Genomic DNA, 18,313 nt, shown 5'->3' with positions numbered 1-18,313 from the left:
GGAAGAGAACGAAAGAGTAAGTAAGGAAGGGGGAAGGATGTGGAGGTGCAGAGAGCAGGACCCTTAAAGCACTAACACTTTCACTCAGCCATCCATCCTTTGTTGCTCTTTCATCCCTGAGCCGTCTGCCCCATTCACTTTCAATCAAAACAGTAAGGATAACCCAGATTCATGTCACACAATACCGGATGAGGCAGCCAAGGTATGTGTGGGAAATTGCTGGGCGGGTCAAACAGATGCCTATCATCAGCTGTCTCGATCGTCAGACTTGGCAGGATCAGGGTCCAGCCAGGGACAGACTAAGGTATACATAGCATGGGACTGGAGTTGCCATTGAGTGCGATTGCAAGAGGGTTTGAGCGCGTTGGTATGGGTGAAACATGGTTTTCCTAATGGTTTCCCTTCAACCATATCTACTTAATGTATGTCTTTCTCTCTTTCTCTGCATCAATGCTCAAGTTGACGATGAGTTACTTGCACTTCGTACCTGGAAAGGGCGCAAAGAATGGATGGTTGGGTGGGGATGGCAAAGGCCCTCTGAAAAGCCCTGAACCCCGGCCGGGCCAAGTGGGTCCAGCCACAAAAACCACCTGCAGGCAGGGAGACCCTGCCAGATTCTGGCTCTGGGAGTGGCTGGATGGCTTTTCTGTTTGTGTCCCCGCCGTACATTACCTACTACATACATTGCAGAACATTGAGCAATGGATTGTTGGCTAAGTCAAGAACCAACTCCAATAATCATAGTCCCTTCAACTCTCAAATCACATCTATAGCTATAAGAAGACAAACATCCCCTCCACCAGGAAGCAACCCTCCGTCATCCCGTTCCCTGCCGTCCGGAGCAGATCATCTCCTCAACATATCGGACCCTTTCCCCAATGCCGGAGTCGAGGGCCGAGCAAATGCCCAGACGGTTAGCCTCTGGGGAGGGGATGATTACGACGACTCTGTATCCTGTCTCACAACTCTCTTGCTGGAACTATTCGGTTGGCAGTGGCAGCTGAGACATGCCAACACCACAGGCTTCTCTCATCCACTCACTCAACCACCCTTTCAACTCCGCTATTTTTACGCCGGGGTCTCCTCGCTAATAATAGCCAGCCGAGCATTCATGCACTCAAGTAAAAAGTTCAAATCAACTCGCTTGTGGACAAGGATCCCGGTAACCAGTACGGACAGACGGTGGCCTCTCAGGTAGGCAGGTAAAGCAGACCCTGCAGAAAGAGCAGAATGCCGCCGGCGAGATAAGATCCGATCAATACATACATAAGTACTCTGTAGCATAATTTCGTTAGTCTCTCTTCCAGCTCTTTCCATATCTTGCATCTACAAATGGCAAGTAGATCGGGATCCGTGGATACCGAACCCTGAACTAACGCTAGCTATCCTTCCGCTCCCCGGTCGGGCCTACACTCACTGCCTACCACCAAGTCATCCCTTCTGGCCTTCAACATCCCTCTGCTACCCATACAACCTCACCAGTGAAAATAATAGAAATTCACTTCTAGGATCTCTCTTACTGTCCTTCAACGCTCAATTCCCCCTCCCTCAACCTCAACCTCCACAACAAAAAAACCCTGATATTGACGTCAACGCACAGATCCAGCGCAGTCCCCACCAACCCTCGCTCTAGACCCGACCCTGTGCTGGTAGACATACTGTACAGTACCTGTCCATGCACAGTCCCGACCGACACTCACAAAACACCAAGCCAACACCAAACAATAGCTCAAACCATGACCAATCACTTGCCTCCAGTCATCAAATCCAAGAACTTCAGGGAACTAAGTCCAAGGACCCAAGATCCTATTATTCTCACCGAAGACTACATCCAAGACACCCTTTCCAATCGATAACTCGCGTAAATTCGACTTGGCGGGGGAACACAACGCGCTCGGCGAGCCTCGGCTAGCGGGGAAGGTGGCGCTTACCAAGCGCAGGGTTTAGGCAGCATGGTTTTGTGATTTGGGCTGTGATTCGCTTTACTTTGATTTGTGAATTGGGGATATACGATACGTAGTACTTATGTTTGCCGTAAGTACGGTGGGATATATGTAGTACGTGCAATTATGTACCGGTATAGATCCGGGATGCAGATGTAGTAGTTAGTAAAACCACTACGGCCCTTGGGTGTCAGATTATTGCAAGAATCGCAACTAGCTATCTTTCTTTTGGCTTGATATTGCTCTGCGTCGCTCTTAATCCGTCGCTGACGAGCCAAGTCTTATTGTAGGAGCGTGCTGGGGATCATTGAGGCGCAGGAGGATGCCAAGCTGAGGACTCGGTTCCAATCGAATCAATAGTCTGGGGTTTGCCAAGTTGGCGTGTGTATACCTATTGCCGAATCGATTTGACCGGTCGGACAGGGGGGTTTGTCGATCGTGGGCGCTGTGTTGCAATTGATATGAGTTACTACTGTAGGTAGGTGCTAGGTATAGTGGGCGTGTGATATGCTGGAGATGATGATACATATATTTGAGTCGATGGATTCAGTCAGGGTGCTAGTTCAATCCAATTGCTCGGTGTCTACCAAGAGCTATTATCAATACATGACGACCTCCTCGCTGCCTTTGACGGCGCTCTGGGGTCCAACCCATGATGGCTGCAGATGCTAGGACAGAGGCACCAAGTTATCGCGTAGCAGGGAGGAACACCATGGGGCTTACCCTGATGAACAAGAAGCAGCCCTGGCACTTGCTCATGTTGCTCTTGCTACGCCCGCGAAAGCTCCTTCCCCGTAAGGACCTGCCGCACTGATGGATGCGGCAGATAGAGAGACAGAAACTGTCCTCTACACTCACACATACATGCCCGACTCTTCCCTCCAGACGAGCGAACAACGTATTTACAAAACACCCACCACATTGCTTCATTCATTCTTCCCCCTTGAAGCCTCAGCTCGTATCAGCTCAGGCAAATGTGAGTCAACATCCTCACCCTCACAGCGTGTGCTCACTGACGTGACAGCCAGATGCATTACACCACGTATCCCCTTCTTCTGACCACCCTCCTCAACACCGTTTTGTGCCAAATCTCCAAGCTGTTCATCAGCCAGCCCGCCTTTGTCCAGCACCCGTGGCCCTCCATCCTCCTCGAGTCCCCCGAGTTCGGCCCCACCGGCTCGTACCTAGACATCGACCACACCCGGGAGGGCGCAGGAAGCTTCCCCGCACTGTCCTGGCCGTATTCGTCCGGCACCGCGGTGCAAGAGTATATTCTCCTTGTCGAAGACCCTGATGCCCCGACCTCCGAAGCCGTCGTCCACGGTCTGTTTTACGGAGTCCACCGCGCAACGACCGGGGTACAGAACCCGGATTTCTTCCTCGACCAGTCGCAGGCTGAGCCGTTTATGCTGCGGGGTGGGTTCAAGTATGGCCTGAATGCAGGGGACGCGGTGTATTTCGCCCCGCTAGCGCCCCGGGGCCAGGGCCCGCATCGGTACTTTTTCGAGTTGGTGGCATTGAATGAGACCTTGGATCAGCAGAATATCCCTTCGCCTGCCCGTCTCGAAGACATCATGCTCGCAATCAATGGTAAAGTGGCGGGATGGGGGGCGTGGATGGCGCTATCTCAGCGAGCTTGAAGCATGATCGTGCAGGGCAAAGTCGTTGCCCGTTGTCGTGTTGCACGGTTTCTGAGGGTCGGCGTTGTTTATTTTGTTTATGGATCATTTGTAACACCAGGAAACAGAGACTGGAAGCAGCTGATATGAAACTAGTGGTGCAACCACGGTTCCTTTCATGGCTTCCTTGTGAATCTCATGTCTCACATGCAGGACTCGTAGACGTCATTATCTGAAGTGGTTAACTGGAGGCGGTTAGCTTCAGTGGTCCGGTAATAATAGTGTGAACCTTTTGGCTGAAGGACGCAACTTTGCCTTCATCTACTTTCATCATTGAGAGCTTGGTTGCAACCAAACCTCTGTTCGTATTATCGCTGGTAGAAGGAGGCAAAATAGTATTAATGCCTAGTGTCTGTCACCAAGATTAGCACAAGGATAATGGCGCTAGTCTGATTGCGGTAAGGTCCAGCCTCACTGCATTCAAGGAGTGAATCGGAGAAGGTAATTGCCGCTTACGCTGCCCAAAATAGCAGATCAGACTCGGTCCCAGCTAACTGTTCTGGGACTGGTGCCGAATCTAATAAGAGCTAAGCCCCTTTAGCTTCCTTTCACCGGATGCGGAGGGGCTTGGGGTTCGGCAAGCTGTAACAATGACAGCCAGCCTGTCGATGCTTGAAGATAAAGGGACTTCCAGTGATACTTCAAAATCATCAACCTCTGAGGGGAAAATTCTCATCTGATGTTCGGTTCGAGGGAAGGGAGCAGTTGTTGAGGTACTCCGTCGAGTGGATAGCGCTCGACAGGTACCACCGATGATCAGGAACACATCTCCTTGGCGGATTGGCCACCTTGACGGTCGAGCCGATAATCCGCAAACGGTGGCAGAAGAATAGACCAAGTGCCCCAGTTCGGGCTTCCTCCGCCCTCCGCCCTCCTCCCCCCTGGTGCCTGAAAGAACTAGTAGGTAGAACAAAGACTTCTTTTGCTGAGATTTGCTGAAAGAGAAGAAGATCTTGACAGTTGCTAATAAACTCCGTACTTACTCTTGCAACCCACCACACTCGTATGCCTAGTATGCAGACTGTTGAAGGTGCCTCAGAGAGACAGACAGTCAGACGAAGTGGGGTAAAAAAACAAAACCCGACTGAACTGATCTCATGGTGTTGTCATTGTCCAGCTCCATCCAGCGCAATTCTTCGGATTTGTCTTATTTGTCTCAGCGGTCGGGATCGTCCGCTTCGGTTGGACTGAAACATTCTTCCCTCTTTCAGCCCTTGAGGTTAATTCAATGCCGACGATTCGCTATGACACCATGACACCAAGTGACAACAAACTCACTGATACGGCAGACTGTGAGACAGTAAACACTCCCTCAGCAGCCAAACAACACGAAGGTGAATGGATAGATTCTTGCGGGAGTACCGTAGTATTCCGTAGACAGGTAGAAACTCCAAGCGGGCGAGCGTGCATTGGCCCAACTGTCTAGGTCCGAGGCTGACGTTGACCTCGTACAATCGGTCGAAAAGCCGTCCCTCCCACGGATCGCATTCGGATGCTTTTGTTGCTTTTTTAGGAGAGCATTTCATTGCGACCGGAGGGACTCGATAGGCTGTACATTGCCGCACTGGGGAGAAACCACGGTGCAAGATGCATCTGGGCAACCCGCTTGCTTCCTTTTCTGTCTTTTGTTCTCGCATAAAATGCCTTCTATCTCGTTTTTCCATGATGATGTTGATGATGATGATCTTGCAATTCGTTCTAGCGTCTTTCCACTCGTTGATCCACCAGGCTCCGCCAGCCCGAGCCAGGCCTGCCTTGTTTTTATTTTCATTTTCTCGTCTCTTTCTAGCCTGTCTGGGGATCGAGGACTTTTTTTTTTCACAGTCGTCCGCTACTATTTATTCATCGGCGGCGCAGCAGAACAAGCCTTGTCGGCCATTTGTTTCACTCTCATCTCGGGTGGCTTGCAGATAATCAATCATCTGCCAACCGTTACCAAAATTCTATTATTATTGCCAGCTCCTTCACTTCCAACTGGCAAATTGCCGAATATCCCGTACATAATAAGATCAACCTGATTTCCGGCGGGCGTCTTGCCTTCTCTTCTTCGTCGAACCTCCGAGTATTACCCGTTTGGGAACTCCCTGCTTCAAAACGACCATCTCTCCTCTCGCTTTCTTCCACCCCCTGGGACCTTCTATCGTTTGAATTTCGAATCCACTCAATTCATAAACGACCGTTGAATATTGCATTAAGGCGCCATGGCATTGTCAACTCGCCTGCTCCAACTGCTTCTCCTATTCCTTATCGCCTTGTCTGCGATTGCCGCTCCGGCTGCCGATCAGTCCGAATCCGAAGCCCCCTCGGTCGCCAACAGCATCCAAGAGACCTCCCTCCACAAGGCTCTGCATTTGTTCCAGCGGTTCAGCCACGGCATCTTTGGGTCCGATGAGGAAGCCGCTGCGGCTCTTCGGCGGGATGATGCGTCGTTGGTTGAACACTTGAATCTGGTCAAGCGAGCGGATGGCAACTCGACGGCTGCTGTAGAGACGACGAGCCAGGCCTCGGAGCCGGCCACGACTTCTGCCGCGGCGGCAGCGACTACTGCTCAGGCGGAAAGTTCCACTAGCAGCGCGCAGCCCGAGACGACTGCTGCGGCAACTACTGCCGCTCCTACGACCACTGCTGCCCGCACGACCGCTGCAAGATCTACGACTAGCTCTAGTAGCAGTGAGTCCAGCTCTAGCAGCAGTGAGTCGAGCTCTAGTAGCAGTGAGTCTAGCTCTCCGTCTCCGTCCACGTCTTCTGCCTCCTCCTCCTCCTCCTCCTCCTCCTCCTCTTCTTCTTCTACCTCTCCGACGACCGCGCCGTCGACCTCTTCGTCGTCGTCGTCTTCTACCACCTCTTCGTCATCTTCGTCGTCATCGTCGTCATCGTCTTCGTCCTCTTCTCACACCACCGCAGCTAGTACCACGATCCCCACCGTCGCGGCCACTACTACTACTACCTCTACTACCTCTACTTCTGCTGCTTCCACTGCAAGTACCACTTCAACCAGCTCACATACTACAGCTCACATGACCTCCACGACCTCCACCACGTCCTCCACAACATCCACCTCCTTGACTTCATCTAAAACCACTTCCGCCACCTCGACCTCGACCTCGACCTCCACTTCGACCACCCTCGAAACCACCACCTCCACCACCTCCACCACCTCCTCGTCCACCTCATCCCAGGACTCCACCTCTACCACAGATGACAGCACGACCACCTCGGCCAAAACCACACCCTACACCTCCACCTACAAGATTACCACCACGCTGCCCAACGGCCAGCAGAGCACCGTCACCGCCATCACCGTCATCCACCCCACCGAGACAGCCCACGAGGTCGCCACCGGCACCCGGGGCTCCCCCAGCCTGCAAACCGACTCGGGTGCCTCCACCCACGGTCTCGGCCGGGAGCTGTTCGTGATGGTCGGCGGCGCCGCCGTCGTGGCCATGGCTTTGTAGATATTTGGGGGTCCCGAATCGTTGTTTGCTGCCTGCCCGCATAAATCGCATTTTCCGGCGTTCTTATTTTCCTGCCCAGCTTTGTCTCTTCCATGATACCTCTCACTATGTTACGATCCTTATGGCAAGCATATACTTTGAGCCCTTGGCGTGTCCGACTTGATGTCTCTCCTTCAGCGCATATTGTTTTTCTTTTCAGGCCGGAGCGGGGAAGTGAGATGAATAGTATCAAAAGCCTGTGCATAATTAGAAAGGTGCTTCTCTAACTGGATCATCTTACGGGGACTACGACACCCGAATGAGCACATACTGATTCTTGCAGTCGTTTTCTATCTCGATGGTGATGAGGATAGATGTAGATGCACAATTGTTAGCTTCAAATGAATGGGTATTCTAAAAGTCATGATATGGGTAGCCCTCACTGGGTTGCTTTCACTCTACAAACGCGGGTACGTTAGCTGTCTGTCCAGCTAGCTCTGTACAACCCCTCCTGAGCACAATGAGGATACATAGGTCTGCGTTCCTCACCACCTTGTCCAAACACTCAGTAAGACCAATGGGCGCATTGCACCTCTCTAGCTCCGCCCATATATACGGCCCAGCCAAGGATATATATATACTTCGAGATGTCGGTCCTCGGTCAGTCCACCTGGAAGTGAGAGTCACTTTGGAACCCACCGCTCCTCCTCCGTCCAGAACCGCACCACACTCTCCCAGGCAGGGATGTCGCCGTCGCGCAGCAGGGCCGCGACGTCGACGTTCAGCGGCGACTCCGGCCGCGGGTCGGTCAGCAGCTGGTGGATGGCGGTCAGGGTCGAGGAAAGGGTGTAGACGGGGCTCCAATGCTCGGTTGTAAGGAGGGTGAGGCAGATCTCGCCGGTCGTGAAGGAAATGTTGGGATGGCTGATGCGGGTGGTGAAGCGGATGGTGGGCGGGGTGAGCGGGTAGGAGGGGGGGATGGTGATGTGGAGGGCCCAGAGTCCTCCTGTTCAGGGGATTAGATATGAGAGAGGGTTCAGATTGGACGAGTGAGGACGAGTGGGTGGGGGTGGGATTGGTGGAAGGGGGTTGAAGGACTTGGGTGGGAAAGGTGAGTGAGGGTTTGCTGACCTTCATATGGTGTGCCCTTGACGCCCTTCAGGACAGCTTCCCAGTGAAGGAGATCATCTTCATCAATAGGCCCTAAGTGTAGCAGAGCTTCGTTCGGGTTGTTGGTGTAGTCTTTCAATTCACGGAGGAGGCGCTGCGTTGTGCTGTGAGTCGCCATATTTCAGTCTTGATGTGCAGTTTTGCTGGCTGGTGGCTGGTGGCTGGTGGATCAGCGGAATATGGTGGAATGCTCGGCGTCGCTGACGGAGCGAGGGGTAATGAAATTATTTGTGTAGAGAGTGAACGGGAGATTAAGTGCGTGTTCTCTGGGAAAAGAAAAACAAAAGCTCTGTCTCTCTGGAGGCTCTCTTCTGATAACAAACCATCACCAGACGTGCACGCTTCTCCGACAGGTGGCTGGAGCTGCACAGGCAAATGCAAGACACGGAGTTGAAAGCGGAGGAAGAGACCGAGGCTCAACGTGGGTCTTTCTCCAATCAGTAGCGCCGGGTGCCAGTCTTTTTCCCGCGGTCTGGCCTGCGCATCCCTTGGACTGATGGGCCCTAACGAATTTTATTATTGCTTGGCCACTCGTCCTTCATGTGGAAGTGAGATTCAATCACTTATCTCTACCAACAAAGAACCGCAGTGTCACAGATATGCGTACCTCCCGCGCATCCAAGGAGACCGCGAGGGTTTTGCAGGCTCTGTCGCCCCCTGGACGCCGACAGACTCGCAGCACATCAGCTCATGCTAGTGCCCTGCGCAGTTTCGCCTTCAACGGCGGCGATGATGTGTCTGCGGAGGCACTGAGCGACGACGATGACACTTCCTCGCTGTCATCGGTTCCAACCGTGGATATCGAGGATATCCTAGAGCCCCCTGTCAAGCGGCGGAAGAGCGCTTTGACTGCCCCTTCGGCACGCAGCTCGAGGACTCGTTCTGCGCGCACTACGGCAGAGGCGACGAAGACTTCTCTGAAAGCTGAAACCACTGTTAAAGAAGAGGTAGTGGAGAAGCCTGCGGTCAGAGCCCGTCGTGCTCCTGCTCGAAAAGTCAAGGTGGAGGATGGCAGCTACGCTGTGGAGCCTCCCTCCAATTGGGAGACCATCTACACCATCGTCAAGAAGATGCGGGAGGAGAACCCGACTGCCCCGGTGGATACCATGGGCTGTGCCGAACTATACTGGCGTGCATCGTCGCCTCGAGACCGCCGCTTCCAGACCCTCATTGCCCTGATGCTGTCCTCGCAGACAAAGGATACGGTGACAGCCGTGGCTATGCAACGATTGCATACAGAGCTCGGCGATGGACCTCCGGCTGTCATCAAGACAGAGCCCAGCGACGACGACGGAGACAGTAGATTGATCGAGCCCATGAAGGACAGCACCTTGAACCTGGAAAACATCTTGGCCGTATCGCCGGAACGATTGAACGAGCTGATTCGAACTGTGGGCTTCCACAACAACAAAACCAAATATATCAAAGCGGCAGCACTCATTCTCCGCGATCAGTATAGCTCCGATATCCCGTCAACGGCAACCGAATTGATGAAGCTGCCAGGAGTCGGGCCGAAGATGGCATTTTTGTGTATGAGTGCCGCTTGGGGCAAGCACGAAGGCATTGGGGTGGACGTCCACGTGCACCGCATCACCAACTTGTGGGGATGGCACAAGACTAAAAATCCGGAGGAGACTCGTATGGCTTTGGAATCGTGGCTGCCAAAAGACAAATGGCATGAGATTAACAAGTTGCTGGTTGGTCTGGGACAGACAGTCTGCTTACCTATCGGCCGACGGTGCGGCGACTGCGACCTCGCCGGGACGAAGCTGTGCAAGAGTGAAATTCGAGGAATGGCGTCCAAGATGAAGACGACAACAACAATAGTGAAAAGCGAAAAGACGGAGAGAACAGAAGGGATCGAAAGTTTTCTTGGTGGGGGAAGTCCCAAGGTGAAGGTCGAGGCGGAGTCGATGGATTGAATGCGGGCCCTTTTCCTCCTCGTCTGGGGCTCACGTTTGGACAGTTTGGACAGTTTTGTTGTTTTGCCCTTCCAGTCCGATATCTCCCATCGCGTTTTGTCTCTATCGACTCGACTGGCGACTGTGCAGTAGGAGGGGACGACGTGACCTCCAGTGTCTCTTCACGGCTCCCTCTCGTCTCCCGAGTCTACACAGCGTCCTCCTTCCACTACTCCCCTTCTCCATCACAACAACGCCGCCTCCAACCTCTTCACTTCTTCCCTCCTCCTTTACCCCCCAAACACCCCGAACCATCCCCCTTCACATTACTCTTTATCCCCTACGGGCTTCCTTGGTTAGTTTCAGTTCTGCTCGACAGTCTCTGGGATAAACAATACTGCTAGTGGATCGAAGTCATGGGTGCGTTGATGTCTTTACGTCCCAGTCCTCAGTCAACCTGAGAGACAACTAACGTCTACTTTTGAATAGCTTCGTTTCAGCTCCCCACCTTTGAAGATGCATTCTTCGCTTTCCTCGAGCGTACTTGGGCGCTCCAGGACGAATATTCTGAGAGCCAATCGCCGGCCTCAAGCATGGAGGTCTTCGATGGTACACCTTTCAATACAGTAGCCGTCAGGACCCCACGCATCACTTTCATGCAGCTTCCGAAGCACATACGAACCAAAATCTTTGAGTATGCTGGACTTCTGCGGAACTGTGTGATCAACCTCCGGTATGAGAGTATACGCCTAAAGCACAACGGTGGCCTCTGTTTGAAAGGCGACCATCGCCATTATGTAGCTCCGAGTCCAGGAGTGTTTGTCGAACGTGACTGCATTCACCCGAGACTGCCTATTGAGCTTTTCGGTCTCTGCCTGACTCTTCGTGAAGAAGCCGGCTCGATCTTCTTCGCTCGTAACCGGTTCAATGTACCCCTCTACAGCAGAGCGGAGTACAAAGCGTTTGAACTGTCGATGGGATGGGGATTTGCTCGTCTGCAGTATCTGCATCTGGATTTGAGCCCACGAGAACACCGCTATCTAAAGCTGGCTCCTGGAGTGCACCGGACTGCTCTACGGATCTGGGAAAACTTTTGCCAGCTGGCGCACTCCGAAATGCACAGTCTCAGGAACTTCAGCATGACTTGTAAGGTGAAAGACTTGGAGGTGGCCCAAAGACTCATGCGCGAAATGAATCCTTTCCCGGTCCTGTCTCATTGTGCGTTTCACCTTGATCATACCTATGAAGAACACATCCAGAAGGTGATTCGGCGCGCTGCCTTGAGGGTCACGGACAAGCTGGAGGTCAAGCAGGCGTTTCCATTCTTGCGTCTTCCGCGGGAGCTTCAGTTTATGATTCTGGAGCTGCTCCTCGTCAACCGTTCGGACCCCTTTCTACCATCAGTGCATAGCCTGGACAGTGTCATCTCACTCCAGGATCGTAAGAAAGCCATGAGACCTGGTAGTTACTGTGCCATCAACTGCTGCGGCACCTGTTCTCCTGTTGGGGCCATATGTTTCTGTCGTGGCCGTCACACCGCTTTTTCGACATCTTGCAGCTGTTTTGAGAGCCCTATCAATTACTTCCTGGTCAGTCGAGGATTCTATCGGGATGCCCGTCACATCTTCTTCTCGCGCAACAAATTCGTCTTCCTCGATGAGGATCCGGAATTCATGCTGCAGTTCGTCAACAAGCTCCCCACCGCGAGCACCGAGCTGGTACGGCACCTTATCTTCAAGTTTCCGTCCCGCTATCGCCATGTCCCGCGCACCGGGCCCCGATCTGAAGAATCCACTCTCGAGTGGTGGAAGGTGCTCCGGCGCTTCATCCGCGAGCACTTCGAAGTCCGGTACCTCTCGCTAACCATTGTGGACATGGGCTGGAAAGGGTTGATTTCTGGCGAACCCCGGCGCAAGTATCTGAAGAAGTTGTTGGAGGGGTTCATTGAATTTCAAGGACTGCACGACTACCGGCTGTTCCTTCCCGACTATCCCGAGCTGGTCAAGGTGCTGGAACGGCGGATGCTAGGAGAAACCCGAGCTCAGAGGAACCGCGGAGTGGCGCCTTTCAGTGGTCCCCGGAAGCTCCAGCATGTGTAGTGAAGGTGATCTTCGTGGATATGATGATACCCCTCTCGGATTCTTCGTATTTCTTTCTTTTGATGCGCAGAAGGGGGGGCGTCCATACTTAAACTTTCAAATATCTACTCCAGTTAATACGTTGAGAATGTTTGTAACCGACGATAATGTCCATAAGTTAATGAGAAATGGAAAAAACAAGTTTCCTTGACTTGCAGGTTCTCAAATTCATCAAGTAGCAAGTGTTGGGCAGATTGCTATACTCAGGGGAGGTGGGATACTATGCTGCTACTGGTAGGCTACTAATATGACTGGGATATTTTTCCATAGTAATAGTGATACTAACTTATATCATAGTAATATACAATCACGATCGACAAGCTGGCCTCCCATGTAACTGTCTTACCATCGCCCATCCAATACAGCTGAGCCAAAGCAACCTTCTCACTCAATGCCCGAAGCAAACAGGGACACTTTAAAGTACCATACAACGAACCATTGGCTGCAGTAGCAATAACTGGAAGTGCCACTCTCAACTGCAGATCTGATGACTAATCACACCCCCTCACGCGGCCTTCCCCCGCAGCCCGGTGATTTCAAGCTCTGTGTTTGCATCATTCCGATTCTGCAGCACAGCTTTCATTCACTGATTCAATTTCTCGAAGTTCGACGCGATCCAATTCACTCAGGTGCTGCGCCAATTACCAACCGAAGAGAATTCCCGAACCCACCGAGAAATAACACCACAATCTCTCCTCCGAGAAACAAATCCCCCCAATCCCACCCCCTCACGCAGCAGCTCCCCCCCCGCGCCCTCTAGCAAACGAGCGCAAAACCCGCCAGACAGCTTCCCATCCCTCCACCAACCAATACAAGCTGCTTCAATTCACCACATCCACATCAAATAATACCCAAACCACACAACACAAAAAAAAAATGAAACCACCAACCCCAATCCCCATCCCCTCCTTCGCAACCACCCACCTCCACCACCTCAAAACCGAACACAGCCTCGAAATCGCCTCCTCCACCCTCTCCGCTGCCTCCGTGGCCGCCAGCCCCGCCACGCGCCGCGCCTTGCAAGCGACTGGCCACGCCCTGACAGGCTTGGTATTGTCGCAGACCCGCACGGGGCTGGGAGGCCGTCTCGTCGGGGAGTTTGTGCCGGATGCGGCGACTTCCTCATCCACCAAAAGTGATAATAAGAATGGGGCTACGCAGGGGAAGGAGGATGGACGGTTACGGCTCCCGGCGCATGGGATTCGGGTGGGAGATGTGGTGCGGTGCTTGGAGATTAGTAATTCAAGCTCGAAGAAAAGTTCTGGGGCGGGGGGCAAGAAGGATGGGGAGGGAGGGAAGAGTAAAGCGCCGGAGGGGGTGGTGACGAGGGTGGGGGAGGGGGCGGTTTGGGTTGCGTTTGGACAGCAGGGTGCTGCTGGTGCGTCGGGAAAGAAGGAGGAGGAGGAGGGGGTGGAGGAGCTGTGGGGGAAGAGGGTTTGGTTGTATGTTGTTTGCCCTGCTTCTCTGTTGTCGTCCGCATTGAGGGGTGGTTTGAGGATGATAAGGAACTGACGGTTGTTTGGGTTGTTTGGTTTAGTGTAAAGCTGGCGAATGATGTTACGTTTCGGAGGTAAGACGCGCAGATGATCCTCGCTGGGTTTTGGTTAAGGGTATAGGGTGAAAGGATGAGGGAAATAGTTCGCTGCTGACTTGTGATCTACTATCAACTGCAGGATGAACCAGACGATGGATCGAATGGCTCGAATGCAGGAATCCGACTACACCCACTTCATGCGCGTCGCGTTTGGACATACGACCCCCCTATCCCCCGACTACGATGTCTGCAAGGAGCTGGAGTTCACTGACCCTACGCTCAATGACTCCCAGAAAGAGGCGATCCGGTTTGCGCTGGCGTCGCGGGATATTGCCCTCATCCATGGACCGCCGGGCACGGGAAAGACACATACCTTGATTGAGCTCATTGTGCAGCTGGTGCAGCGGAATCAACGCGTCTTGGTGTGCGGGCCCTCGAACATTTCCGTGGACAATATTGTTGAGAGATTGGTTCCCAAAAAGATCCCCGTGGTGCGCATTGGCCATCCCGCACGACTGCTGCCCGCGGTGCTGGATCATTCGCTCGAGGTCTTGACGCAGACGTCCGAGGCGGCGGGGATAGTTCGCGACGTGCGGCGAGAGATGGACCAGAAGCAGGCAAGTATCAGGAAGACGCGGACCGGGCGGGAGCGACGTGCCATCTACGACGACCTCAAGGAGCTCCGGCGGGAGTATCGCGAGCGGGAGACGAAATGCGTGGCCGACTTGGTGCGCGAGAGCAGCGTCGTGCTGGCGACATTGCATGGGGCCGGTGGCCATCAGCTGCGCGGGCAGAAGTTCGATGTGGTCGTGATCGACGAGGCCAGTCAGGCGCTGGAGCCCCAATGCTGGATCCCGCTCCTGACGGCCTCCAAGGTCATTCTGGCAGGTGACCATCTACAACTGCCGCCGACCGTCAAATCGACCCGCGAGCAAACGAAGAGCCGCACTGCGGAGGCCGGGGTGGAGCTGTTGCCGGATGTCTCGTTGGAAACGACGCTCTTCGACCGACTACTGGCTACGCATGGGCCGGGGATCAAACGGATGCTCACCACCCAGTATCGGATGCACGAGACTATCATGCAGTTCCCATCGCAGGAGCTGTACGAGTCGAAGCTGATGGCGGCGGAAGCTGTGCGGGCGCGCCGGCTGGTGGACTTGCCATATGAAGTGCAGGCGACAGACGATACGATAGCACCCTTGGTCTTCTGGGACACACAGGGCGGGGATTTCCCCGAGACAGCGGAGGACGCGGGAGTAGGCAAGTCCGAGAAACTACTTGGGGAAAGTAAGAGTAATTCGATGGAGGCGCTGGTGGTAGGGCAGCATGTTGAGGCGCTGGTGGCGGCCGGGATGCAACCGAGCGATATAGCAGTAATCACGCCGTACAACGGACAGCTTGCAGTCCTGTCGCAGATGCTCCGCGAAAAGTACCCGGAGCTGGAATTGGGCAGCGTCGATGGCTTTCAGGGGCGCGAAAAGGAGGCGGTTGTGGTCAGCTTGGTGCGCAGCAACGAAGGCCATGAAGTTGGATTTCTGGCCGAAAAGCGTCGTCTGAACGGTGAGTATTTTATTGATGACTGGAGGGGGAGAAGGATCAGCGCTGACGGATGGCATAACTAGTGGCCATGACGCGGCCGAAGCGACATTTGTGCATCTGCGGTGATTCGGAGACGATTAGCCAGTAAGTTTCCTGTGCTTGAGAGATTCAATGTGATTGCTGACGAACCGTGATAACCACATGCAGAGGCAATGGATTTTTGAAGCGATGGATGGAGTTTCTAGAAGAACAGGCGGATCTGCGCTATCCCGAGGCGGGGACCTTTTTGTGAGACTTGGTCGGAACATGAAGTCATAAAAAACACCACATCATCCGTAATTCGGGCTCCACTCGCCTGAAACAGACTAAATGACAGCCCCAAGTGGTCCAAGCAGTTGTTGTCCAGAAGAATCACCATGCAATCATTAGATTCATTTCAACCAACATTCACCCCCCCAAAAAAACTGACAAGGTTTCATCTGTAACTAATGATGTTCAATGTGTTGGCACGAGCTGTGGACTCGGGATCGGTTGCGATCGGATCCTGCTGATCCTCTCCTGTGTATTTTCATTTGGAGTTCTGGTCTTCTTCTTCTTCTTCTTCCTCTTCTTCAATCCTGCACTGTCAGGTTGAATACTAAAAATACCTCCCATACCCTCTTCTCCTCCCCCTGAAACGGAAAAAATAGGCCCACTTGGGCTCATCCATGCTCTGCTTCTTGGCTTCTCTGCTCTCCTCTTCTGCCTGCATTTCCTCCTCCTCCGTCTTTCTTCTTTGCCTGGATTCTCCGTCCAAACTCCCTCTTTCCCCCCCCCTCTCTTCTTCTCAGTCTCTCTTTTTTCTCTCCCTATCACAGTAGATTAATGTCTGGTTCGATCCACTGTCTCTCCTTCTCATACTCATCCCCCACTTGATAGTCTTTCGCTCTCTTCAACAGACTTTATCTCACGTCGCTCCTTCGTCTCACCATGATCTGAGCGTTTTCGACCGGTTCTCCTGCTTCTCCCTGCTGACGGTGGCGCTCTTCCCGCAGCCTTGTGCAGTTTTTCAAACTATATACTCGATCGTGTCTTTTCATCTGATCGATCATTTTTCTTCATCATCCCACGCGACCTTCCGACATCCCGACCTTACCACGTGCTCCGCATCTGATGTACTCTTAAATGTCCAGTTTGAGTTCTCCTCGGGGCTCCCCTTCGCTAGAGTCCGTCATGACCGACACGTGGGATGACACCGCTCTTCCTCCGATGAGCTCGAAACAGCTCATCGTCAGCACTCGTCGCGCACTTCCCGCCGAATTATCGCTGCTGTCCGGCACGTTGCGCGGCCCTTCCCGCCAGGGACCAGTGCCTGCCCCTGCCGAGCCGGCGACCGTGCTTGTGCGCGGTTCCAGTACCCATCGACGCACTGGCAGCACGTTGAAGACCGTCATGCGCAAGATTTTCACCCGTAAGACGCGCGGGGATGAAAGCGTATCCCCGCCGCCACGGGGGGGCAGCACCAGTCCAACCCTGGAACGCTCCCTGCCCTCACATGCGTTGACCTTTGGATCTCGACAACCGCACCAAGCTCCCCCGCTGTTTACGCCCTCCAATGGCACGGTCACCTCGTTCGCGGAAGCCCTGCAGAAGCTGGACTCGCACCCGCGACGTCGTCGTGCCACTCTTCCCAGCCTAATTTTATCCGATGATGGATCCCGCGGCGCGCTGGAGGCGGCCGTGCAGGGCCGGCCCGTCAGCAAGCGCGACAATAGCCCTCATGCAACTAGTGATCCCCTGGATGTCAGCCGTCGCCGCGAGCGCCAGCAGCTCAAGCGCCGGTCGCGGAGTGCCGCCGCCCTGCGCGGGATGGCCCAGGAACACCACCATCTCATGTCACCGATCCAATGGCGTCGTCGCAGCTTGGAGTCTTGCGCAGCCTCAACCGCCTTTGGCGCCCCCTCCGAGGCCGACCGTCCACCGACCCGGACTACCGTCGCCAGCGCGCCGGCATTGCCCACCGAAGCCTCTGTGCTGGCAGAGGAGCCAATCGAGCCTGAGGCTCCCATGGAATCCGACACGGAAGACGACCCAGAGCCAGAGCCGGCTTCGACGAACGTCGGCACGCTGGTCACTTCTCTGCAGCAGGACGAGCAGATCACGCTGGAGCAGCGGCTCAACATGTTGGAGGTCAAGATGGTCGATCTCGAATTTGCCATTGCCCGTTTGCAGACCGACCGCAGTGAAAGTCCCAGCGAGAGACGGACAGCGTCGCCCGTCAAGCGGCATCGTCGCAAAGCATCCTCGGGGCCGAAAGCCTCGCCGCCGCCCCCGCCGCCTGTGCCCGAACTGCCCGACCGCCCTACCAGCACCAGCACTCTCCGCCCGAACCAGCTGCATCGCTCACGCACCCTCCAAGCTCCATCCTCGACCTCCCTCACCGACCCCAACACCATCTCGGTCGAGCAGTACAGCGCCCTGGTCATGCTGCTACGACGGGAGCAGACGGCGCGCCGCGGCCTGGAGCAGCAGGTGGCCAGTCTGCGGGAGGATATGGAGCAGTTGACGCAGATGGCGCGGGAGTCCATGGGGCTTGGCATGGGGCCGATCTACCCAATTCCGATTTCTGATTTACAGGATCTGCGACGTCTGCGTCCTGGTGGGGGGTTGTCGTCCAGCGAGTCTTCTCGGCCGGAGACTGTGGGCGTGCCGGGCGAGAGCGACTCGGAGTGGGAGCGCAACGAGCTCCCGGGCAACAACAAGCCTTTGCCGGTCAAACCGCCGGAGGTACTTTCGTCGCGATGGTCCCCGGGTCGACGAATGGAGCTTGGCGGGATGATATGATTGATTGTGCTTTCTCTAACGACATATTTTCATGCGATATCTTGTACATAGTTGTGACAGATCCAGGATGATTTGTTGATGAGTATTATATTTATTCATTGTGTATATACATACTAGCCAGGCATAGCGATGTTGAGACTAGCTGTAGTTGA

The 18,313-nt window shown here is 54.1% G+C and overlaps 7 protein-coding genes across 7 annotated transcripts; 6 read left to right on the top strand and 1 right to left on the bottom strand.

Moving 5' to 3' along the window:
* Positions 1-2,971: 2,971 nt before the first annotated feature.
* BP01DRAFT_369179 (YbhB/YbcL family Raf kinase inhibitor-like protein) lies at positions 2,972-3,583 on the top strand (the record flags this gene model as incomplete). Its single annotated transcript, XM_025576541.1, has 1 exon — positions 2,972-3,583. The coding sequence occupies one exon, from the start codon at positions 2,972-2,974 to the stop codon at positions 3,581-3,583; it is 612 nt and encodes a 203-aa protein (XP_025427265.1).
* A 1,972-nt stretch (positions 3,584-5,555) lies between these two features.
* Positions 5,556-7,401, top strand: BP01DRAFT_172338 (putative GPI anchored cell wall protein (Dan4)). Its single transcript, XM_025570780.1, has 2 exons — positions 5,556-6,292; positions 6,635-7,401. Exons 1-2 carry the CDS (start codon positions 5,824-5,826, stop codon positions 7,075-7,077), a joined length of 912 nt encoding a protein of 303 aa, XP_025427264.1. The 5' UTR covers positions 5,556-5,823; the 3' UTR covers positions 7,078-7,401.
* Positions 7,402-7,445: 44 nt separating this feature from the next.
* On the bottom strand, positions 7,446-8,584 carry pex4 (putative ubiquitin conjugating enzyme (UbcJ)). The gene is made up of 2 exons (XM_025570779.1): positions 8,188-8,584; positions 7,446-8,062 (listed from the first exon to the last, which is right to left on the bottom strand). Exons 1-2 carry the CDS (start codon positions 8,342-8,344, stop codon positions 7,740-7,742), a joined length of 480 nt encoding a protein of 159 aa, XP_025427263.1. The 5' UTR covers positions 8,345-8,584; the 3' UTR covers positions 7,446-7,739.
* A 241-nt stretch (positions 8,585-8,825) lies between these two features.
* Positions 8,826-12,226, top strand: BP01DRAFT_306101 (endonuclease III domain-containing protein; the record flags this gene model as incomplete). The annotated part of the gene is made up of 2 exons (XM_025572220.1): positions 8,826-10,024; positions 10,765-12,226. 2 exons carry the CDS (start codon positions 8,826-8,828, stop codon positions 12,224-12,226), a joined length of 2,661 nt encoding a protein of 886 aa, XP_025427262.1.
* Positions 12,227-12,730: 504 nt separating this feature from the next.
* BP01DRAFT_172256 (uncharacterized protein) lies at positions 12,731-13,858 on the top strand. Its single transcript, XM_025570778.1, has one exon. It carries the CDS (start codon positions 13,142-13,144, stop codon positions 13,775-13,777), a length of 636 nt encoding a protein of 211 aa, XP_025427261.1. The 5' UTR covers positions 12,731-13,141; the 3' UTR covers positions 13,778-13,858.
* On the top strand, positions 13,594-15,562 carry BP01DRAFT_360554 (P-loop containing nucleoside triphosphate hydrolase protein; the record flags this gene model as incomplete). The annotated part of the gene is made up of 2 exons (XM_025575939.1): positions 13,594-15,455; positions 15,528-15,562. A coding segment is annotated over exon 1 (1,478 nt), but the record flags the coding sequence as incomplete, so codon positions are not given.
* Positions 15,563-16,529: 967 nt separating this feature from the next.
* BP01DRAFT_262067 (uncharacterized protein) lies at positions 16,530-18,161 on the top strand (the record flags this gene model as incomplete). The annotated part of the gene is made up of 1 exon (XM_025571311.1): positions 16,530-18,161. A coding segment is annotated over one exon (1,632 nt), but the record flags the coding sequence as incomplete, so codon positions are not given.
* Between the last annotated feature and the right edge of the window lie 152 nt (positions 18,162-18,313).

The sequence above is a fragment of the Aspergillus saccharolyticus genome (genome assembly GCF_003184585.1).
Source record: "Aspergillus saccharolyticus JOP 1030-1 unplaced genomic scaffold BP01scaffold_49, whole genome shotgun sequence".
Classification (NCBI taxonomy): Eukaryota; Fungi; Ascomycota; class Eurotiomycetes; order Eurotiales; family Aspergillaceae; genus Aspergillus; species Aspergillus saccharolyticus.
The sequence above is the reverse complement of the archived record's forward strand: the minus strand, read 5'-3'. Positions and strand labels throughout refer to the sequence as shown.